The sequence below is a fragment of the Homalodisca vitripennis genome, chromosome 4 (assembly GCF_021130785.1).
Source record: "Homalodisca vitripennis isolate AUS2020 chromosome 4, UT_GWSS_2.1, whole genome shotgun sequence".
NCBI lineage: Eukaryota > Metazoa > Arthropoda > Insecta > Hemiptera > Cicadellidae > Homalodisca > Homalodisca vitripennis.
This window is the reverse complement of record NC_060210.1, coordinates 106,281,093-106,306,553: the sequence shown is the minus strand read 5'-3', so window position 1 is coordinate 106,306,553 and position 25,461 is coordinate 106,281,093. Positions and strand designations below refer to the sequence as shown.

The window sequence follows — 25,461 nt, the reverse complement described above, 5'->3', positions numbered from 1 at the left end:
AAAAAACCGAAACAATCGTTATTGTTCTATAATTATCTACACAGGATCTATCGCCCTTTTTAAACAAGGGGATACTTTTTGAAAAGTTTTAAACAATTTGGAAAACGTGAGGAAGACAAACTAAGATTAATTACATAAGTCAAGGGCTTGATTATAAGAGGAGCAATGAATTTCACTATTTTATTGGATAAGCCATATATATCCTCACACTTAGATGGCTTTAAAAGATTTAACTATGGCACATATTTGTTTCTCGTCTATTTTCTTTAAAAAATAAAACTGACCTGTGAACTTTTAGCATTAGCAAGGTAAACACTGTGTCCTTAAACTATTATTATTGTTGGTCTGATACTTACTAAGTATTTCCTTACCAATATTAATGTAGTGGGTCGTTAAATTTATCTGGAGCTATCTGTGGCAGATTATCATCAGTACTAAAATGATTTCCTGCTTCCAATTTTATAACCTTCCAGGCAGCTAAGCACTTATTATTGGCTTCATTGATAAATGTATCATTACACCTTATTTTGGCTTCTTTAATTCTTTCTCTGTACATTTTCTTTTGCAAGTTATAGCAGTTCCTTAAAGCTACATTGTCCCTATAAGCTGGTATTTTCAACATATCCCCCAAGGTATTAACAATATTTCTCATGTTATGGAGAGACTCATCAAACCATTTGGAGTTACCAGTTTTCTTTTTATTTTGTAAATTAACAGACTTTTGAATCATTGGACAAAAGTAATTGTATAAACACATAAGATTATTTATAAAGTATTCAAAAGCAGCATTAGTGTCTGTAATTTCAAACAGACTATACCAATCAAACTGAGATAATTGTTCAGCAAATGAGTTTACATTATTTTCCTTTACTCTTCGAAAGGAGATCTGTTTCACCATAGGGGTTACAGATGGGACACAGAAATTAAACAGAATCATCTCATGGTCCGAAATCTGGTAATTCCACAGACAGCACCTAAAACAGTTTTTATCTAGATTTGTAACAATATTATCAATAATATTATTATACCTAGTTGGAGTGTCATTGACATGATATAAATTAAAAGATTTAAGTAAGTTAATGAGCATAACTGTATTAACATCATTAACTTTTGAAAAATCTATATTAAAATCTGCTCCCAGAACAATCTTACTCTTGGGTTTCCTATTACAAATAAAATGTAGTAAATATTCAAGATAAGTAAAAAATATGTTACTATTACTATCTGGTGTTTCTATACAAGGAGATAAATATTACATTAAAAGTATTTACATATATACAAGCAGCTTCCAGAAGTCTGGGGCAGGTTAGATGTGAGACGTCAATTATTTCAAATTTAATATAATCTTTAATTAAAATAGAGGCCCCTCCATAGGGCTCGCTTCTACAATACGCTGAAGCTAATTGGAAACCACTGGGCACATATAACTTTACTTCATCCTCAAGGAGCCAATGTTTATTAATTAGAACAACATCACAAGTGGCTTCATCCAAGACCACTGCTAATTCGTTTACTTTATTTCTTATGGATTGAACATTAAGATGTAGCACATTCACCCACATATCCTTACCAGACCTCTGGAAACCAAGATCTAAATCACCTCTACAAAATTTAACACTATTTGAATAGAGGCTCGTCTCTATGGTGGTGCAGCCAGATCTGATAGTGGACAGTTTTCCAAAGAGGCCCGCTCTTCCATTACCCCATCTATGAGAAGCTCAGAAGTCGAAGTGAAGGCTGTAGCACACGTATCACCATCAGCGTTGGAGTTAGTCATATCCTGTGGTGCTCTCTCACCAGTGTTGTTAGAACATGCTTCCTGTGATGAAGGCAACTGTGAAACAGTCCCCCGGATGCCGACTGTACCATAGATCTTAGACACTTCTATCTCCTTGGTCTCCTCCAGTGCCTCACAAATTAGTTTAGCAAGCCAGTACTTGCCTCTTGCATTTAAGTGCATGCCGTGGCGAGTATGTAAATATCTATCTGCTCCACTAGCCCTAACCAGAGAAACATTAGGAAACTCTTGACTAATAGTTTCTAGGTTTTTATTGAATTTTCTAATCTCTTTATTAACACATGACCAATTTTTTAAGTCATGCCTAGTGGGCAAATCTACTAAAACTATTCTAAAACCGCTGTATTTGTCCAATGTTTCACTAATTGCATCGATTGCCCTTTGAGCTTCATTGCGGAAAACGTCATTAGATCCACATGCAATGGCAAGCACATCATTAGGACCCAGTTCTTCACCATCAATGTTATCAAAATTCAAAATCTGCTCAGCCAAACCACCAGGCCTAACAAAACCAACAGCATCCAACGATTTAGAGTGTTTATTTAGGTGAAATGTTAAATCACGGCCATGGCTGTCAGCACATAATAGCAGTTTTTGTTTTGTTTGGCTACTTCTTCTTGTATTAATGTGGCATCTTTCCCCTTTTTGAGCAGACGAGTCTTTTCTATGGGTTTTTCTCCAGGTGTGAGTCTGTGAACCTACGTTTGAAGTATTGACAGTGTTAGGTATGATGATACAATCACTTACATCAGACTTGTCACCTTCGAAATCACTTTGGAGCACTTCAAAGGAATTTTTTGAAGTGAAATCTGGACTTGACAATGCCTGAATTGCTTTAAATGCTCGCTGTTGCCTCCGACCAGAGATTGTGTAAACTTCCTGCCATTCAGTATCAACAGAAGGTGGTTTTTGATTGTTATTATAGGTAAGAGGGGGAAAGCAATTAAAGCAGGCAAATTTTTTTGGACTTGAAGGATTCTGCTGTTTTTGTTGACTTGAACTTTTTTCTTGTAGGGTTTTAATTATACTCTCTAGGGTGCGTATTGTGTCAAGCATTTTTGTTGTTTCTTCCTTATAGATCACACAACGTCTACAATTCCCAGACTGAAAACAGCCCTCCTTTAAATTGCCCCTGGCCTCCTCTTCAGCATATATAATAAAGTTTTCATTTGCTTCTTTTTCGCTTTTTAGTTTCTGCTCCAAAGATTTTATTTCATTTAATAGTTGCTTTTCTCTCTCATGAAACAGATTTTTCATTGATTCAATGTTCTCTTCATAATCTTTTAACTTGTCTTCAAGTTCTAGTACATAAATAGAAGTTTTATTTTTTTCTTGATGGAGTTCTTGTTTTAATTCTTCATTCTCCTGTAAAATTGACTTATTTATCTCTTCGGCTAGTGAGGAACCATTTAACTGTTCAAAGTTTTCTTGGCTATTTTCAGAAGATAGTATATTTCTGCCTTCAGTAGAGTTCAAATTACATCTTGAACATGTCCACTGTCCCAACAAGTCTTCCTTTTCCATAATCTTTATATCAGGTAGAGTTAGCTCAGCACATTTAAAATGGACCCATTTATGGCAAGATCCTGTACATAAAATTCCAGCTGACCTTACATTGTTCTCGCATATTCCACAAGGATATTTGGCCATAGTATTATTTGTAACAATTTCCACAACTGATTACCAATTTTACAATGACTTAATTCATAAATAATAAAACAGGTAACCAATTAATTAAGTACACAAATTACAAATGAGGGGATGTGTCCATTATCCCCTCAACAAAACTATCAAACTCCGGATCGTCTGGATTCGCCATATTTTCACAAAAGAAACACTAATACTAATAAAAACTAACTGATACTAAATAACCATTATTATAACACATAAACTACATCACACTACAAATAAACACTACTATAAAAATGTCTTTGTACACTAAAATAATATTGTAACTGAATAAAAATAGAAAACGAGTAAGCAACGATCCGTAGTTGAAAGCGAGATACAAGTGACTGACGGCTGGCAGTACACGCACGCAGACCCTGAGTCAACCGCGCTGCCTGGAGTGTCGCCGTGAAGCTCCAGACACAAAAACAATAAATAATATTTTGTCTGTCGACAAGGAACGGTCCGTGTCCACGTGTTGGGTTGCCCAGGCCATAAATCAACCTTCCCCTTCGTTCTAGCACGTTTGTTGTAAACAACACGTCATTTGTAGCCAATAAACTGAATGCACTCAGCATCTGAGTTCACAGCGTTTCAGTAACATGTGAACCTCACTCAGCGTTTGAGTGCATCGCGCGGTAAGGGTTAAAATATGTAACACTTTCAAACCTTAGTTTATTTTATTAATATAATTATCTGTATCATAGTGTGTAGAACTTGATTTTTGCCTACCACAACGTGGGTCAGGTCTGTGTTTTTTATAACATGTCTTAAATTAACCAGTCTGTTTTATATACTTTTAGGGCAACTGCCAATTCTAATATTATCTATGTAATAATACTTGTTTCAGTTAGCAAGTAAAAACGATGAAATAAAGAAAAATCATAATATTTTAGAATCAACCCTAGCTTCCTCACTAAGTGACTTGAAAATACAGTCTATGGAATTAAAAGACAAAAAAATTGCAAAAAACCAGTCACCGTTTCAGAGACGGAAAGCATTTGTATCTCAAAAAAGCAAAACTATTCAAGATTCAGTCGAGGCACAACAGGATGAGAATTTGGTGGAAATTTTACAACCTGACGTGGACAGTGATATTGAAATTGTTTCTCTCAAGGCACAGAGTAATGACACAGATAAAAGTGTTTCAAATGAGCGAAGCAGTAAGCAAATATTTGAAGTTGATCAAGACAAAGACAAACTCCCAGAGAAATTGAGTAAGAGTAAAAATACAGAAATGATCGTGAAAAAACTGTTGGAAGAAGAGAAGCAGAGAACATTTGGTAAAACATCTGAAATTATTCAGTATTCAATAGAAGAAGATGAATCGAGTATTACAGAAACATCTACAGATTCTGAAAGTGAGATAGAAACCTCAGAGGATAAGCAAAATCAGGAACTACAGAAGAGTGGATCAGCTGACCGACAGCTGTTTACACGCTGAATCGCAGTTGGCCCAGCAATCTTTACAGAGGTAAATTGATACCTCAGTCTATTACATGGTATTCTCTGGAAGATTGGCTGATTTGTGAATGAGTATAATATAACTGGATAGTTGTCAGTTTAATATAACTCTCATTGCGATGCTCTAGGGTTAGTCAAGGCATTAGCACTCCACAAGTAGCTAGTCTGCACTATCTTGCGTTATCACTGTATTATATTACTGAGTATAACATAATTGGATGGTTGTCAATTCAATGTCACTATCATTACCATGCTGTAGGGATAGGCACAGCAGTGGCACTCCATAATTAGCTAGTCAGCACTATCTTGCGTTATCACTGTATTATATTACTGAGTATAACATAATTGGATGGTTGTCAATTCAATGTCACTATCATTACCATGCTGTAGGGATAGGCACAGCAGTGGCACTCCATAAGTAGCTAGTCAGCACTATCTTGCGTTATCACTGTATTATATTACTGAGTATAACATAATTGGATGGTTGTCAGTTCAATGTCACTATCATTACCATGCTGTAGGGATAGGCACAGCAGTGGCATTCCATAAGTAGCTAGACAGCACTCTATCTTGCATTATCACTGTATTATATTACTGAGTATAACATAGTTGGATGGTTGTCAGTTCAATGTCACTATCATTACCATGCTGTAGGGATAGGCACATCAGTGGCACTCTATAAGTAGCTAGTCAGCACTATCTTGCGTTATCACTGTACTATATTACTGAGTATAACATAGTTGGATGGTTGTCAGTTCAATGTCACTTTCATCACCATGCTCTAGGGATAGGCACAGCAGTGGCACTCCATAAGTAGCTAGTCAGCACTATCTTGCATTATCACTGTATTATATTACTGAGTATAACATAATTGGATGGTTGTCAGTTCAATGTCACTATCATTACCATGCTGTAGGGATAGGCACAGCAGTGGCATTCCATAAGTAGCTAGACAGCACTCTATCTTGCATTATCACTGTATTATATTACTGAGTATAACATAGTTGGATGGTTGTCAGTTCAATGTCACTATCATTACCATGCTGTAGGGATAGGCACATCAGTGGCACTCCATAAGTAGCTAGTCAGCACTATCTTGCGTTATCACTGTATTATATTACTGAGTATAACATAGTTGGATGGTTGTCAGTTCAATGTCACTATCATTACAATGTTTGTAGGGATAGGCACAGCAGTGGCACTCCATAAGTAGCTAGTCAGCACTATCTTGCGTTATCACTGTATTACATTACTGAGTATAATATAACTGAATGGTTGTCAATTTAATATCACTCTCATTGTGATGCTCTAGGGTTAGTCAAGGCAGTAGCACTCCACAAGTAGCTAGTCAGCACTCTATCTTGCATTATCACTGTATTATATTACTGAGTATAACATAATTGGATGGTTGTCAGTTCAATGTCACTATCATTGCCATGCTGTAGGGATAGGCACAGCAGTGGCACTCCATAAGTAGCTAGACAGCACTCTATCTTGCATTATCACTGTATTATATTACTGAGTATAACATAATTGGATGGTTGTCAGTTCAATGTCACTATCATTACCATGCTGTAGGGATAGGCACAGCAGTGGCATTCCATAAGTAGCTAGACAGCACTCTATCTTGCATTATCACTGTATTATATTACTGAGTATAACATAGTTGGATGGTTGTCAGTTCAATGTCACTTTCATCACCATGCTCTAGGGATAGGCACAGCAGTGGCATTTCATAAGTAGCTAGACAGCACTCTATCTTACATTATCACTGTATTATATTACTGAGCCATAATTGGATGGTTGTCAGTTCAATGTCACTTTCATCACCATGCTGTAGGGATAGGCACAGCATTGGCTCTCCATAAGTAGCTAGTCAGCATTATCTTGCGTTATCACTGTACTATGTTACTGAGTATAATATAACTGGATGGTTGTCAGTTCAGTGTCATTTTCATCACCATGCTGCAGGGATAGGCACAGCAGTGGCATTCCATAAGTACCTAGACAGCACTCTATCTTGCATTATCACTGTATTATATTACTCAGTATAACATAATTGGATGGTTGTCAGTTCAATGTCACTTTCATCACCATGCTCTAGGGATGCACACAGCAGTGGCATTCCATAAGTACCTAGACAGCACTCTATCTTGTATTATCACTGTATTATATTACTGAGTATAACATAGTTGGATGGTTGTCAGTTCAATGTCACTTTCACCACGATGCTCTAGGGATAGACACAGCAGTAGCTAGACAGCACTCTATCTTGCGTTATCACTGTACTATATTACTGAGTATAATATAACTGGATGGTTGTCAGTTCAGTGTCATTTTCATTACCATGCTGTAGGGATAGCCATGGCAGTGACACTCCATACAACATATTCAGTAGCTATAGATGTATCATAGTTTAACAAATTGACTATGATAGACACACGTTAGAACTATTTTGGCTGTCCATGGAGCGGTACATGACTAGCGTCACAGTGAAGGTTTAAACCAGTTTCGATTAATTCCATAGCATCATTATAGACTATTGGGTTTAGTTATATTTTTTAAATTTAATTAATATTAGTTGCTGTCTTCATTGCCTTAGTTTACATGGTACTTTATTGCAATATTAGCAGTTGTATTAATAATAGCTTAATTTGATTATTTCAATTGATTATCACTTATTCCATAAAAAGATTTGAACACAATTTAGAAATGAATGTAGGGATTATGTTTTCCATTAATTTGAGGATAATTAATTCTTAATTAGAAATATTCCAATGTTATTTTTTTTCTTCTGCCAATTTTGATGTTATATTTATTGCATTGTTTTTAACTACTTACATTTAACACAGTTTCTGAATAATTTTATTTTTCCACAAGAGTATTTTTTTTAACTTTATGATATCATTTAAGTTTTAGTTCCTACTCCCCTTGTGTAATAAAATAATACGTCCTCTCATTTGCTGTAATGTTTGCAGATCTGTTATTTAAGAGGCATTTCTTGTTGATGAGTATTCTGTCATGCCTAATATCCAATTTTCCTTTAATTTCAAGCTGCTCTAACTTATTGGAAAGATCAAAAGAATGTAAAAATTATATCAGAACTATAAAATCAAAGTTTTTTACTCACTAATATTTTAATTTTGCATCTAGTAAATATTTTGTACCAGCATTTTTGTCATGTATATTGTAATAAAAATACTCTTTAATAATAATTAGTAAAATCAAAAATAATTATATACAAAATTCTAGTGAAAAAGTCCTAGTCTTAGCAAGCTGTTGATGCACAAGCTAAGCTGCTGGTGTGGCATTAGTGAAAATAACACCTTGAGAATTTTGAAATTGAATGAAAAGTGAAATGAGCATAAACTAAGAACATTCCTTTTTACGTAAGTGAAATAGGACTTACAACTAACATGGTCTTATATTGCATTTAACTTGATAAAATACTTGCAGAAACTTTTAAAAGATTTTAACTGTAATTAATTTTTTAAAGGTTTTTGACATCCTATAATATTGAAACTATAAGAATTCATTTTAAAATTTATCGATGGTCAATGTATTGTGACAGCATGGAGAATCTGCTAGCAGCAAACCCCAGGATCCTCCAGCAGTTAAGGGAAGAGCTACAACAGCTGTTGAGACGTCGGTTGCAGGGACTAGGGGTGGATCCAAGCTGGGGTGCATTGCCTCCCTCCACCTTCTCTTCCAAGATGGCTACTCTCTCCCATCAGCGTCAGATCACTGCCAAGGTTACCCTATCACCAATCAAATAGATGTCAATAGCTAATTTAAACTTACATCAAATTGTCTGATTTAAATTTAAATGAAATATTTTAATCTTGTACATACCAGCCAATTACACAAGTATAAAATAGATCTTTGGTGAGTAACATTTTATTTTTATAAATAGCTTTATCCCAGTCATTGAATAGTATATACTCCAAAAGTTCTCACTTCATTGCGATCGCCCATGTTGAACCAAACTTCTTGCTTTACATGCACTAGCAGAAGCCAACTGACGGTGAATATTCATTTTAAGTTTCTTATGTTTTACTGATTACAAACACTAATTACAGCTACTTACAATCAAAGCTTTCTCAGAAGAATAAAGCAATAGGTATAATACAAACTGTTAGAATTATATTGATTTAGAATTGTAGTTGTAGATTAGATAATGAAAATAAAACAGAACAAGGACAGTTTTCATTATTAATAGCATGTTATTTTTCTTAGGAAGATGCTTCTTGGTGGTAAACCATTATAGCCACTTGGTATTGTTTTTCAATTTATAAGCTTGTAAGTAATTTGTAGTATAAGTAATAAACCCTCTCCCCCTTACTGTAATTGTTAATTTCCCTCTGAATTTCTGTAGTCTTTTGAGAATGGGCAGGTTAAGGCTAAAAAATGGGTATTTCTTTAAAAAAGTGTTTATTCAACAAATACAACATTTAATGCAATATAAATTCTTGTGGAGAGATGATGAACACTGTCAATTTTGAACATGTGTTGTATGAGATGTTGTCTGTAGAATCACAAGATCTACTATACTCTGAGGGACAAGTTGAGCCATGATGCTGACACAGCTGCAGCTGCTCGCAGAATGTCTGCAGACCAGCAGACTGCAGAGGACAGTCTATTGTCTCGCTTGCGGAGGAAGGCAGCTTTGGTCATAAACGCAACCAAGTTCACTTACCACATGGGTAAGTTATGTTATAAAATGCAAACATTATGAGTGTTATTAAGATTTTTATACACTCTCAAACCATAAGAATGGGTCTTTATAATAAAATATATTTAATATTAATGTATTAAAATATAGCATATTTCCCGTTGTAAAATTTAGTTCCTGTATTGAATCAAGTGTAATTTGACCATTTTGAATAGATTTGCATTTAAGTGTTGTTAAGTTTTTGTTAATTGTATTTCATTGCTTTAAACTTAAATGTGTATTAGTAGATACTTGTGTTTTTCTGACTTATTTATTCATTATACTCTTATTTTTGTAACTATTTTATTATTCTCATGTGCATTTGAAAGTGTATGAAGTGAACAAACACCACCATCCACTATTCCATTGCACTCTTCTCTAATATAGTAAAACTATTTAATATAGCACTTTACTGTCTGTTGCGATATCTTAGTTTTTAGTTTGCATAGGAATACAGTCAACATATAAATGGTAATTTTATTTAGATTGTTGTATCCAAAGAATAAATTACAAAATTCGGTATGAGAAGATTATCTTTGTTATCTTTGAAAATTCTTTCCATTTCTCATCAATATCTACTTAGAAATATAACCATATTACAATTAGTTTTTACTATACAAAAAAAGTCCATTGTATAGAAAAATACAATTTTAAACGGATTGACCAAAAGTTAGGTAGTACATTTTTTTACATAGTTATTTGAAACTTTTTAAATACAATAAAACAAATTCAAAAATATAATGTAAAACACGTCATACAAATGCAGTACTAATGCATGCTAGCGAACATTAGAGACATAGACTATGGACTGGGACTTAAAATGGCATGGTAATCTACTCTTGGACTTGGTCATTAAACTTCATGAGCTCTTGGAGAGATAATGAACAACAGATGTATCCTTCGCAAGTCTGTGTTCTAGTTATTTATCACACCCTTATTTATAATTCTGTGAATATTTTATGCATCTACAAGATTTTAGAGGAGAATACAAAAATATGAGTTGCTACTTCTTGTCTATCGAGGTTATTGGTTCTTAGTACTACATCTTGCATGAATTTATTGATATCCTTGGCCCAGTACGGATCATTAAAAATTATATAATTATATATATATATATATATATATATATATATATATATATATATATATATATATATATATATATATATATATATTCTGATATGAAATTATATACATATCAGTAACATCAACTTTTTCCAAAATAATAGAAAAGACTATCCTGCAGAGACTTATGAATTATTTGAACCTCAACAACCTCTTAACAGACAACCAGCATGGATTTTTAAAGAAAAAATCTACTGTAACTGCCATAATCCAATTAGTTGAATATATTATTGACCAAATTGAAAGTTGTAATACAGTTACCAGTTTGTTCCTCGATTTCAGTAAAGCGTTTGACTGCATTGACCACGATCTACTGCTTAATAAACTACAACACCTTGGAATAAATGGGATACCAGGAAACTGGTTTAGGAGCTACCTCAGTGGGAGAAAAACAACTAGTGGAACTGAAACACATTTTAAATGGAATAACTAGCAAATTTCAGTCTGAAACACTCCCCATGAACCGAGGAGTGCCACAAGGATCGGTCCTTGGGCCAGTTCTTTTCCTCTTGCTTACAAACGATTTACCTAAGTGCATGGACAGGTTCTGCCAAACAGTCATGTATGCAGATGATACTGTACTTACACTAGCTAACACACATAAAGACCACCTTAAAGAAAAAACACACATGGCTTTCAACTTAGTTAAACAGTACTGCAATTCAAACAACCTTGTTCTAAATGAAAATAAAACAGTACAAATGACATACAGCACAAGAGGAAGGGAAATTGATGGCCTACCCACTGTAAAAGTGGATAAAAACACAAAATACCTTGGTATTACCCTTGACATGAACCTTAAATGGGATGCCCACATTAACATTTTATGTAAAAAACTCGCATCAGGCATTTATGTCATAAAAAGAATTAAAAAAATATCTGGAACACCTGCAGCAAAAACTGCTTATTTTTCACTCTTCGAGGCCCACGTAAGATATGGCATTGCAGCATGGGGTGGAACAAGTAATCAAAACATGGATAGAGTATTTCTGCAGCAGAAAAAGGCAATGAGGAGTCTAGCAGGCATAGGATACAGACACAGTTGTCGACATGTCTTTCAAGAACAAAAAATACTCACAATACCAGCACTGTATATTGGTGAGGTGATTCTACTGGTGGTATCGTCAAACAAACCAAAACTTGGAGACTATCACCAGTATAACACCAGAAATGCCTCAAACTTCTCACTCCCGTCACACCACCTCAGTCTATCAGAGAAGAAGCAAACTTACAAAGGAGCAGTCTACTTCAACAAGCTACCTGATCACCTTAAGCAAGTTACTGGAAGAGGCTTCAAAAAACAACTCCAAAAATGGCTTGAAGACCACCCGTTTTATTCAGAAAAGGAATTCCTGGAATGGAGAAATTAACTGGACAGTGTCTTAAGCACATACTCTTCTTTATAGTCTAGTCTTTAAAAACATAACTTTAGTAATATGCTTTTACTTTTTGACGCCAACACCATTCTCTATGATTGTGTGAATAAAGAACTTTTTGATTTTATATATATATATATATACATATATATTATTTCATTATATATAAAAACTGCAATTTCTTCAATCAAATTTGTCTTTCATTGCTACCTTTCCAACTGGTAATATGGTGTTATTTATTCTTAACTGTAAGGTATTGGTCTGCCACAGCTTTCAAGGGTGAGTTTTTCTTGAGTGTTCCCATCTTTAAAATTTGTTAATATAATTATGGATAAAACTGTTACTTTTCCATACACAATAGTAGACAGGAAAAAGTTTCAATTATTAGAAGAAACACTGATTGAATTCAGTGACATTCTAAAAATTAGTTAAGGCTGAAGAGTAACTGCCTTAAAGCCCCAGTTGGCATTGTATTCAATCATTTTGGTTTGGATTGTAGCTCAGTAGTGAGCATATGTGTCTGATAACACTACTGCTGGGCCTTCACACAGACACTTTCTTCTAAATTGTCCAGAATTTAGCTGGTGGTGTTGGAATAAGCAAGGTGGACGTTAAAAGATAAATTAAATAAAAATACTCTATTTATTCATCTTTGAATCAATTACATTGAAAGAGTTTGATTACGCTGATTATGTTTACCTTGTTGATAGTGTTACATTGAAAAAGTTCCAGTCAATGTTGGATGATGTATCCCTAGTTTATTAAATGTATGTATAGAAATAATAACTGTAAACATTTCTGTGGAAGAACTTTTCTTTGTCCTGTAAGGAATTTATTGATTTTGAGATGTTAATATGTCTATGGTTTACAGAATCACTGAAAAAGAAAGATGGTGTAACCAAATCAAGCGCAACACAATTCACCAAGTCTCAGCCTTTGGCTTCTTCTAGTCCTAAGATGTCTTCTAGTCCACTGATAGCTTCTAATTCCCCTCAACAAGCAGCAAGCAACACAAGTTATGATAGTGCAAATTTGGTGTAAGTATTCAATTTTTGCAGTCTTTTTTCTTGTTTGTAGAGAATCACTCAAGTTACTTGAAGTTACTATTTTTTAATATTATTCTGGATTTTATGTAATCATCAGTTATCCTTTAGTTTTTACCAAATATACACTGCAATATAAATGTTTTAATTAATTTTAAATGCAATTTTTCAACCAACATTCACATATTAAAATTGTCAGAGATTTTATGCCAAAGTCCTCCCCAAACTCTCTTCATCTTCTATGTCAACAAACTCCTCAGTCCTCACCTTTGCCTCTCTGTTGGCAGGCTTTCCTTTCTAACCTTATCCTTGTCCTTCACTCTGCTTCAGATTCTAATTCTGATTAGAATTTTTGAATTGGAAAATATCCTGTACTATAAATATAAATAAACCTTTTTAATGTATATTATTAAAATAAAATATGTTCTTTGACTTCATGAATTGTCATAAGAAATTGTAAGTATTGAGAAACAATATCAAATTCTATTGAGCTATACAATCTTTTATCTAGTTTGCAGAATTATATCTGTTTTTAACTGAGTAAGAATCTGGGAGATATTTATATTTTTTAGGAATTAGTTGTAAAAATAATCAAATCCTCAACAAACAGCTGATTTCATTTTATATTTTAGAGGCAGAGTGATCTTGGATTAATTGGATTATTTGTGTCAGTCTTCATGGTAATATCTTTATTCAGCAATTTTTCTGCACTTCTGGATGAGTGAAGTGATGAATGTGATAGTTGAGTATATTAATCAAATTTAACCATGCAACTATCACATTTGATACCCATAACACACGAGGTTGAAGTGAGTTATGGTGTGAACCTTAGCAAATTCTGTAAACTTCAATTAGGCATTCAGTAATAATGAATTATAATCAATGTATATTATGTTATGTTGGGCTACTCAGAAAACTATTTGTAATATTTTAAGAATTATATTATTTTCCCTGTTGTAGTTAAAAATAGATGAAGGAAATTAAATAACTTTTTTCATTGAGCATCATAACCATACTGCTTTTATCAATTTTTAAATCGAGCGCTTATATTAATGTTTGTTTGTTCAGTTGTTCGCTTATACACAATATTATAATAACAAATTGTTCTTGATTAGATTAATATACTTATCAGTTTAGCATAAAGGCTGACACAGATACTTTATTCCAGAGTTAGACAGCATTCTCCAGACTAGACAATAGACAATATACAATTTCTTTATTTTACATATTCATAGAGAATAGTACATGCGTCATAAAACAAAAGTTGTGGTTAGTAAAATTTATACAATGGAAATAGTTTTTTGTGTCATAGTTATATAATGCAAAGTTGATACAAAGTTTTGATGTCCAGAGGGAGCTTGTCTTCCGCTGCACTGAGTCAGGTGCTCAAGAATTCGGACTCTGAATAGTAGGGCCTTTCTTGCAGCCATTTTTTTTAGTTGGTTCGTGAAACACTGAGGTGGCTGGTTTTCTTAGATGATCGGGCAGGTGGTTGAAAAACAGCGCTCCTTGGTATGAGGGTTTCTTCTCAGAGAGGCTTAAGTGGTGTAAGGGCAGGGTGAAGTTTGTGGCATTTCTTGTGTTATATGGATGTAGTTCCTGATGTCTTAACTGCTGTGAAGTGACTGCATGCAGAATGGTTTCCCGGATGTAGAGTGAGATTGTTGTGAGAAATTTTTAGTTGTTTAAAAGATTCCCGGCAACTTTCCTGGTGATGTAGTCCTGCTAGCATCTAATTGCTCTTTTTTGTAGAGTAAGAATCTTTCCCATGTTGGACGCTGTTGTTCCTCCCCATGATACTATTCCGTATCTTAGGTGCGTTTCGAAAAGAGCAAAGTAGGCAACTTTGGCTACCTCCATGCTACATACTTGTTTAATTCTGCGCGAATTACATACAGGGTGATTCATGAAGTTCTCCCCCCACTTCCTACAGCACATTGTACTAGTAAAAATAATGAAAAAAATGTTATATAAACATAGGTCCGAAAACGCTTCGTTAGCGAGTTACAGCTAGCGAAAGATTTCGCCTGAATTACTGGTAAAGAGTAAAATAAAGCCATACTGAACTTTTGGAAAGGTTAATTAAGTAAGAAAATATCGTGGATTCTTATGTATTTTTACCTGATAAAGCTAATAAAATAGGTGTTTCAGAACTGTACCTGTAGTAGTTTTTTTGAGGGATTCAGGGTTAAATGCAAAAAATTGGGGCACGAAACAATCTTTTTTTAAGTTTGATGTACAATAACTTTGTTAAATTGGTAATAAATACATAAAATCAACAAACATTAATTGTAGAGAATTTAATTCTGAGAAAATTGATATAATCAAAGTCTAAAAATAAAACAGAAATAAGTACCAAAAAATTGATTTTATTCAGTATAATACATTACTAGTTTTAAGCAAAATTAATCAGGTTGGGCCAACCGTACGCACCTTTTTTATAATAGATGTTCGAAAATGAGGCCATCATTATCACAATACATTTTGCAGCACGTTTGTGTATTGCTTTTGTTGCGTTTCTTAATTTTTTCAGGACTTCCCTGTATCTGCACAGCCGAATCCATAATACGGGCAATTAATTCATCACGAGAATTCACTTTTTTCTTGTATACAATGTCTTTCATCCATCCCCAGATGCAATAATCCAATGGAGATAGATCTGGTGATCTTGGTGGCCAAGGGTGAGGCCCTCCACGACCAATCCAGTGTCCAGGAAATTGATGATTTAAGTAAGCAGAAACGGCATGTGAAAAGTGGGGAGGTGCTCTCCGTCATGCTGGAAGTACAAATTTTGTCTGAGATGTAAAGGAACATTCTCTAACAGCTGCGGCAACTCTTCTTGAAGGAAATGCAAATAGAACCCAGCATTTAGGCGTCCAGGTAATATGAAAGGTCCAATCAGCCGATTGTGCAAAAGGCTACACCAGACATTGACACTAAATCGGTGTTTGAAAGTTTCTGTTCCACTACCTATGTGGATTTTCTTCTGCCCATGAGTGTTTCATTGTGCAAGTTATTGACACCATCCCGAGTGAATTGTGCCTCATCCGTAAACAAAATACGCTTGTAGAGTTGATTATTAATATTCAAAAAGTTGCAAAACTCCAAGCGAAGCGGACCATCCCCTAGCTGTAGATGTTGAAACCTTTTGTTTATGAAACGGATAAAATTTGTTTCGATTAAGTGACCTCCACAACCGTTTGACTGTGAAACTCCTATCCGCCTAGAAGTAACGTTCGTGTACTTACACCTGGACTGCGATGAACAGCATTAATAACAATATCATCATCAAGTTGGACAGCTCGTTCATAATTGGGTTCTAGTACTTGGTAGTGATCCTGTTTCCCGAAGAGTACGAAAAGTTCCTGAAATTGTTTTGGTATCTGGAATCCTCCTATTAGGTAACGTAGTTCATATTCTTCTACAGCAGCTCTAGCATTACCATTACAGTAACCCAAAATAAAAACCATATCAGCGTATTCCTCTGATGTAAATAAGTAAGGCATTTTTTTCGCTGAATAAACAATCGAATTATAACTCACAGAAAAATTGCATTTAATAACACGATTCACAGAACCCGATCTCCTGCTGTAGCTTGCAAAACACCACTAATACACAGTTCTAACATAACAGTACAGAATACCATTGTTTGATCAGCTGTTATTCGTGCGTTACCAACTTATAAATTAATAAAACAAAAAGCTGCATTTCGATGATTAGTAAACAATAATGGGAAAATGTTTGCTTCATTTATTTTCGAACATTTGATGTAAATTTTTATTAAAAAAAAAAATACAACGTAATAAAACAAAACATGATATTTTTATTTACAAACAAATTTATTTAACAGTTAATCTTGTTTTCCCTCAATTTATTTCATCATTAAGGAACAAACATTTTGTTTTTGTTTTATTTTAACTAAATACCGTACGGTATTTCTTTACAGCTAGTTTAATGTATTATACTGAATAAAATCGATTTTTTGGTACTTATTTCTGTTTTATTTTAGACTTTGATTATATCAATTTTTCTCAGAATTAAATTCTCTACAATTAATGATTTTATGTATTTATTACCAATTAACAAAGTTATTGTACATCAAACTTAAAAAAAAGATTGATTCGTGCCCCAATTTTTTGCATTTAACCCTGAATCCCTCAAAAACTACTACAGGTACAGTTCTGAAAACCTATTTTTATTAGCTTTATCAGGTAAAAATACATAAGAATCCACGATATTTCTTACTTAATTAACCTTTCCAAAAGTTCAGTATGGCTTTATTTACTCTTTTACCCAGTAATTCAGGCGAAATCTTTCGCTAGCTGTAACTCGCTAACGAAGCGTTTTCGGACCTATGTTTATATAACATTTTTTCATTATTTTTACTAGTACAATGTACTGTAGAAGTGGGGGGGAGAACTTCATGAATCACCCTGTAGATACTTGAGGAGAGTTTCTTACTTAGTTGGTCTATGTGGGGCTTCCATGACAATTTCGAGTCAATTGTGATGCCTAGATATTTGGTCACATTGCTTACTTCCAGGTCCAGGAGAGGTTGCTAGGTTTGTAATTTTGTTTTTTTGTGTTGAAAACTATTTGTACGGTTATTATTTTCATTTAATACAAGGTCATTATTTTGTGCAGTATTGTTTAGTTTGGTTGAAGCATGCAGTCGTGTTTATTGCGAGCATTTCATTGACTTTATTAGAGATGGTAAGCACAGTGTCATCTGCATACATTATAGTAGAACAGGCATCATCCAGGCAGTTTGGCATATCATTCGTGAGGAGGAGGAAGAGCACCGGCCCGAGCACGGATCCTTGAGGCACCCCTCTTCTCACTTCAGTTGTTGCTGATTGAATTTTATAGTTTGTATAATTTTGGGTGTAATTTATTTCTACCAGTTGTTTTTCTTCCCTTGAGTAGCATTTAAACCAATCTGCTTCTTTACCTCCTACGCCTAGGGCTCTTAGTTTTTGTAGTAGCTGGTCGTGATTTAGGCAGTCGAAAGCTTTACTAAAATTAGGTATTAGATTAGTATTGTAGTAATATGGTTAACTGGAGTTTGTTGCGTTCACAGGATTCCAAAGATCCAAGCTACATCTGCTGAAGACTCACTGTCACTGTTGTCGTCCTGTGAAGAGGAAGAGGAAGAGGAGGACAAGCAGATCACTGTCCAAGTCACAGCTCACCTCAAGCCTGTCACCAGCTCTGAGACTGGCTCATACAAGAGTGCCTTACGTAATGCTGTCTCCACAGGCAGTCTTGCTAAAAAGAAGGTTCTCTTTGTTGATGAAGCCATTAAAGGTTAGTACTATTGAATTTTCTATTTCACTTTAACGCTTTAAATGCCACAGTGATGACCATTTGTATATTCGAGAAATGCATATGTTCACCATTTATTTCAAGATTCTATATTTATAATTCTTGGTCTTTCGATGTTTCAATGTAACAGTGTGTATTCCCAATACTTTACCTTTAAAATTATGGGGTGTTTCAAAACAAACAATTCAGCAAAAAAGAACAAATGTAATGTATATATATATATATATATATATATACATACATATTCATATATATATATACTGTATATTTATATAAATTGTATATATGGCAATAGCCTTATTTAATTTCAATACACTGAATCGCAAAATAGTACTTATATATATACTGTATATATATATATATATACGGTGTGTTACAAAATCTCCAGTGATATTTTGGAATAAAAAATGTTTTTCAACATAATTTAAGGTAATATTCAAACCATTTTTAATAAATTAAAACAAAATGGTTAGTTTAAATAAATCTTCTATTTTAAATGTATATCATTACAATAAAAAATTAGTTGTATGGATTTATTGCTTTGAGTAAACTGACAATCTGTTTAATTACCTTGTTAGGTTGCAGTTGTATGAACAGCAGCTTTTAAAATAACTAATTATTACTATTCAAAATGAGATGTATAAACATGAATCAGGGGTATAACTAATTATTCTCAACTAGCAGTTACTCCCGGCTGTGCACACAATTTCGTAGGGTTTGCACATATATGAGCACTTCTGATTTGATTGATGCCAATTTTAAGTTTGCCTTATTTCCCCGATCAAGAAAAAATACATACACATGTTTGAGAAGCCTACTTTGGTCATAAAGAGTCTACTGTCAGCCATTGTAATTTACTTCCAGTCTAAGATATTTTTTGTTACCAAAATCAAGTGTGCATTGTTGTCCTAATCAAGAAGATACATAAGCAAGTCTGAGCAGCCTACTTCTGTAATAAAACAACTATAGTTGAATTGATTACAAAATAGGACTGGGACCGGTGGGGGGGGGCGCGGTCGACGGCTGAGAGCAGCCAATCAGCTTCGAGTAAACCGCACAGCGTTGCCGTTTTCATATCCGCACATCACTCCTCAGTCTCAGTCTCTGCCCAGTAACCGATTCGTGCGTTTCACTTTGTAGTCTCGTGTTCTGTGCAACTGTAGTGGTGTTACCGTTGTTTAACCGTCCTTTTCAGGACTTAGTTGTGACTTAGGCATACAGTAGTGTAACAAACTATTTTGTACTTTCATAACCTTCGTACTGGTAGTTAATGATTATATTTACATCATGAATGCAGAAAATCAAACTGTAAATCGTCGTGGGCGTCCGCGCATTCATCTTAACGAACTGCAGCGGCCCTGGGCATAAATAAAAATACCGTTGTAAAAATTTGTTCAGAGGAGAAGAAAAACATTGATGAGGGAGGAAGTGGAGAAGTACATACCCCAAACAAAAAGAAACTTCCACGTCAGAAACGAGTTACAAACCTGGATAATTTCCAAAAAGATGCAATCCGTCATGTGTATGCATACTATAGACGAAAACAATATCCAATTTAAAAAAAACTAATTCAATCATTGAAGGATGCCGATTTATTTAACGGCTGCAAATCTTCTCTTTCACTTGTTTTAAAACAACTTGGCTTCAAGTACAAGTCAGTTGGGAAACGAAAAGTACTTTTTGAAAGACCAGATGTAGTTGCATGGCGCTGTAGGTTTCTTCGTCAAATGAAGAACTTAAATTTAGATGAAGTAGTCTGGATTGACAAAGACATGGGTTAACACAAACCACTCCCAAACAAACGCTTGGACAGATAACTCTGTTCAAGGTACAATGTCCGTACCTCTCTCGGTAAAAGGGGAAGAATGATATTGCTTCACGCTTGTAGTTCTAAAGGGTTTATTCCAAACAGCCTTCTACTTTTATCTTCGAAACAAAACGAGTGATTACCATGAAGAAATGGACCACGAAAAGTTTTTAGGCTGGTTTGTAAACAATCTTCTTCCAAATTTGGAAAATCCTCAAACATAGTATTGGAATGGCTACAGAAATTCAACATCCCATTTGAAGCATACATGAAGAAAGCATAAATAAACCGAATATATTTTGAATTCTATTTCCGCATGCAAATACGACAAAACTATACACTTAAAAACCATATTCTAAATCATTTTTATGAATACTGGTTTAAAATTACATCACAATTATTATCTACCCAATTTTAATGATATTTAAAATAAAATTTGCAACCAAATATTTATGTCATTATTTAAATAAATATTTACGTGAGTTTGTTTCATTTATGAACACCAAAACAAAAAGTATGAGCACAAGTTTCATACAAGGTCATGAGTGAACTTGATCATAATTTTGTGTAAATAACCAAAAGTCACTCAAAAATATTAACCATAATGAAGAAATTAATAGAATAATAATATAATCAATTGAAGACTGAATAAACGGTCAGTGAAACGCGCGTTGCTAGCAGATCTGCTGTACCCTGTAACGCCAAGTGACGTCGACGTGGCAACGCCGCTCCCTCTCCTATGCCGAGCACCAGTCCTATTTTGTAATCAATTCAACTATAAGATGGGTTTTATAACAGCCTTTAAACATATAGTAAAAATTAGATAGTAACTTAATTTTTGATATCTGCATTACAATAATAATCAAGCACTACATACTTAATTTGTACTAAAACTTATAATTAAAAATGTGTTTTTACTTAAACTTTTAATTTTTATATCTTAATAAACTCTCATTATTATAAACACGCAAAATTAAATTTTAATATTTTTATTTTTTAATAGTTTTTGGAAAGTGATATTTGTTTAATATGTTTTGCATAAAAACGTTTTGGGGGGAAATTTTGAATTATAAAAATTTTTTAATATTTTTTATAAGGTTTTGCTTTGGAATTTGTTGTCTTTACTTTTCCTTTTTTCATCAGTAATACCGAAAACGTCCTAAATTGAAATACAAAAGTAGATGCATCTGCATATAAATATTCCTTGCAATGTACTGAAAAATAAAATATATAATAGTATATATTTTACTTCAATAAAAACATTCTGCATAGGTTTTAATGATAATGTGCACAACTAGCAAAATAATGTCTGAAATTACAGAAATTTCAACAGCCAGATCCAGAGTTAATAAACAAGCTTTTCAAGGAGCTAAGAAATGTTTGGAAACTATTTCTACAAATGATTAAAAAATCTTAGGAAATAAATGTATACAGATACAGAATTAATAATCCATAGAACTGTTATCGTTATTGCCTCAATTTCAGTGGTACTATGTAAAAAAAAGTGAATTAGAGACTTTTAACACAGTTAAGTAGTAAAACTATCGTTTTTGTCATTAAACATTACTCTAAATTGCAACTGAATACACTTTAAACATTAACTTAATTTTCTTGATGCTTAATATTAATATTCAAATTACATAACTGGAGTTAAGGTTGGCTAGAGTCACTACAAGGAGCTGTTAAATAGCTATGTGGCCTTTTGTTTTGGAGATTACTGACAACTACAAACTTTCATTTCTAGACACTACAAGTTTTATCCAAAATTATCTTACGAGACTTACTAAATTATCTAGAAGGTAGTCTTGTTTAGAGTACTGACAACTTCCATGTTTCACAGATGACAAGAGGTCCTTGAGTGAGAGTTCAGTGATAGCATCTCACAGTGTAGGTGCTACTCGCAGTCAGTCTGTAGCTAGTCTCGTACAGGAGATCCAACAGCAGGTAAACTATTGTAATTTGAGTGGTTCTTACTGCATTAATAATACTATCTTCTTGGAATAATCTGATTTCTAACGTTCATACACATAATGAGTGTTGAACTTAACTACTTTCGTTCAACACGGTTTATCATCATGTGTTTTTACACACCAAATGTAGGTGCTCAATATGCCCCCTTTTGAATGCATTCCACAAACTTGTCCAAAACTAGGGTGAATTGTGGCTAGGTAGTTCCAACCGTTGTAACTGGAATGCGAGGTGTATGCAATCTACACTTATACTGCCAGTGTCTAGTTTTACGGATGTTTGCAAAACTAGTTTCAAATTATTCAATGTCACATAATTTATTGTTTAATGTATGTATCGTGTTTATAATTAAATTCTTTATATGAAGATAATTATTTCATTGAAAGAATTCACACATATATGTGTAAGAATACAGAAAGAGAGTACACACTAAGTGCTGCTCTCACCGGTCCTGCTGAATGTTTGGAATTCTGACTTGTAAAAACGGTAGTAATTTGAAATAAACTGTAATTTTTTAGTTTTATATAGTTGCATTTTAACTCAAAATTTTCAAAGACTGTATTATTTTTTATATTTGTCAGTTTTGTATTTTTGCTTATAAAGGTCTGACTTGTAACACTGTTTATATTATAAATAAACTTTGATTACAACATTTTAAGTTTGATAAATGCATTTTTCATAAATACTTAGGGTTGAATTATATATTTAAAATTTATATTTTACATGTATATGAGTTGCGTATTTGTATTTATGAATTTATAAAGATCGCCCACACAAGTAATGTTAATTATAAATTATCTCCATGATCTATTTATTATTGGTTCAGGAATATATTGTGTACCAAGTAATAATTGTAGAATAAATATTGAGTTGGATCTTCAGGATTGCTTTAAAAGTCAAACTCAAAAAATAAATTTTTTTAATTCTGAACAAAAATTTTAAAGGTCCTCTTTTATTTCAAGTTATAATATAGAACATTGTAATTCTATAAACATTTCTAATACTATCTGGCAGTGAAAGAGTTAGCATAGTGAGATATGTCTCCATGTCTTATTTCCCTCTGCGTAATATTATGTATCATGTGTCTACTCCTGTACATTTACTAAAAGGGTTAAATAAAGAGCAGCTCTGACATGAAATATTAACTATTTAAAAATAATTGTAATCTTATACCCCCTTTCTGGGAATGAATTCTAAATATCCCCACACATTTTTTGTAACCTCTGCAGTTATTCCATCTAGTACGATTTCATAACTGGATGGAACGGTATAACGTATGAGACAGATATTGTAGAAATGTCCAGTTTACCTCTGGTACATATGAAACTCTGACAAATGTTTTATTTTATGTTTGAACTGAGTATTATATATGTTAGTTCCGATAAGGAGGTTCATCATGTCACAAGATAAGTGATTATCACAGACGTACACTTTGTGAAACTTATAACAATAGGTCATAACAAATAAGTAGATGATATTCACAGTGTGTACCAGAATCTATTCTGTCACAGTTGGGACAGAGAAGTGGGAAGCCTGCCAATTCGGTGGATCTTCTGAGTCTACCCGAGGCAGCATCGAAGGATACTATGGAATTACCTCTCAGTCAGATCCTGCCCCTTTCACGCTCAGGACGGGAACTGCTGCAAGGTTCACTCGGACCTGAGCCGGCAGCTGCTGCCAGGAAGAGACAAGGGATGAATGTGCTACAGCTGCCGTCTGTGCTCTCTCCCCCTCACAGCATCAGCAGCCTGGCCAGTTCCCAGCTAGACTCTCCCACCAGCAACCTAGACTGGGCCCTACAGGATCTGGAGGATAATCTTAGAGAGTGATGTGCTGTCAGTCCGAGTACAGCATTCATAAGTGACATGAACCATTTTAAACAGCTAGTGAAGCGAGTAAAGAAATAGACGAAGAAAATCTTCCTACTTTTATTTATATAACCAAGTGAAATCTTTCTAAAAGCATACATGTAAATATAACTTACAGACAGTACATGAATTCACACGATTGTGGCAGACACAGTAGTGTGCGTGCTGTGGTGATGGACTATTTAAGATCGCTTAGTATAAAGCTGCAGTGAAGGTGTTGAATAAAATTTATCGTCATTATAATGTGAGACTGAATAAACATTGTCTTATTCTAAAAATCATTATTCAATAGTGATGAGTATAACACTAGCGTTGCATGTATTAATGACCCATTTTTCACATACAAACATCAATATTTTTATACCAGTATCACTTGCACAAATCACTTATTTATAAATAAACTAGTTAACTCTCTATAACATTTTTTGCACCAAAGTTAGTTTTAAGCTTAGTATATGTCATTTTCTGAGTAATTAGATGTTTCTGAAGTGCCTTATTGTTACAAACATTGTGTTTATTTATGGCACAGAGATAGAAAATTCCTAAGACAAAATGCACTACTGGAAATTGTATAACTAGTTAAGTAATAAATGTGTAGTCAATTTATAATATAAGGTAATTTAGGAATTAATAACATAAATAACTCCACCAAAGATGTTAAGTGATTATTTTATATTGTTATAATAGTTTGATTAAATGTTGAATGTGTTTTGAGTGTTCATTGTTATTTATCTATAATTAGCAGTTACCCGCAGATTTAAAAAATCGAAGGCAATCACTTTTTTTAGTAAAAGCATTTATGATGTAATATGATGGAGCCCTGTAATTTTTTTAAACATAAGTAGACATATCAGGTACATATTATTTCAGTATCCATGGTTGAGAGATTCTAACTGTAACAAAAGTTTTCTGTTTTATTTTTTCCTTTACCTCTTATAGCATATTTATAATAAAAATTAGCTTTAAAGTTAAAGAAAAATGTATTTTATAGATGTTGTTTCTGGAAAATTAAACTTGGCATTAAAGGAAAATTATGGAATTCATTAGCGGCATGTAAAGGATTAATTTACTTTCTGTCTAAGATTTTTCAAGTGCCATAGTGATTGTTTGCTTTTATGTCTTGTTAAAAAAATATATCTTATGTAGGACTGACAAGTTAACTGCGGAAAGTCAGATATGACTGTTTAAATTTACTTCCGCTCTAATTATGGTTCCATAGTTGAGTTTATTTTTTTATACTAACCCAGAAAATAAACAAATATGTAGGTTTTGGAATCTAAATTAGATTTAAAGCGTTTATTTGCAGTC

The 25,461-nt window shown here is 33.7% G+C and overlaps 1 protein-coding gene across 1 annotated transcript; it reads left to right on the top strand.

The window, feature by feature from the left end:
• Positions 1 to 4,803: 4,803 nt before the first annotated feature.
• LOC124359908 lies at positions 4,804 to 24,869 on the top strand. The gene is made up of 7 exons (XM_046813040.1): positions 4,804 to 4,940; positions 8,502 to 8,682; positions 9,462 to 9,633; positions 13,014 to 13,179; positions 18,266 to 18,492; positions 22,158 to 22,261; positions 23,797 to 24,869. The coding sequence occupies exons 2-7, from the start codon at positions 8,503 to 8,505 to the stop codon at positions 24,112 to 24,114; spliced, it is 1,167 nt and encodes a 388-aa protein (XP_046668996.1). The 5' UTR covers positions 4,804 to 4,940; position 8,502; the 3' UTR covers positions 24,115 to 24,869.
• Positions 24,870 to 25,461: the final 592 nt, after the last annotated feature.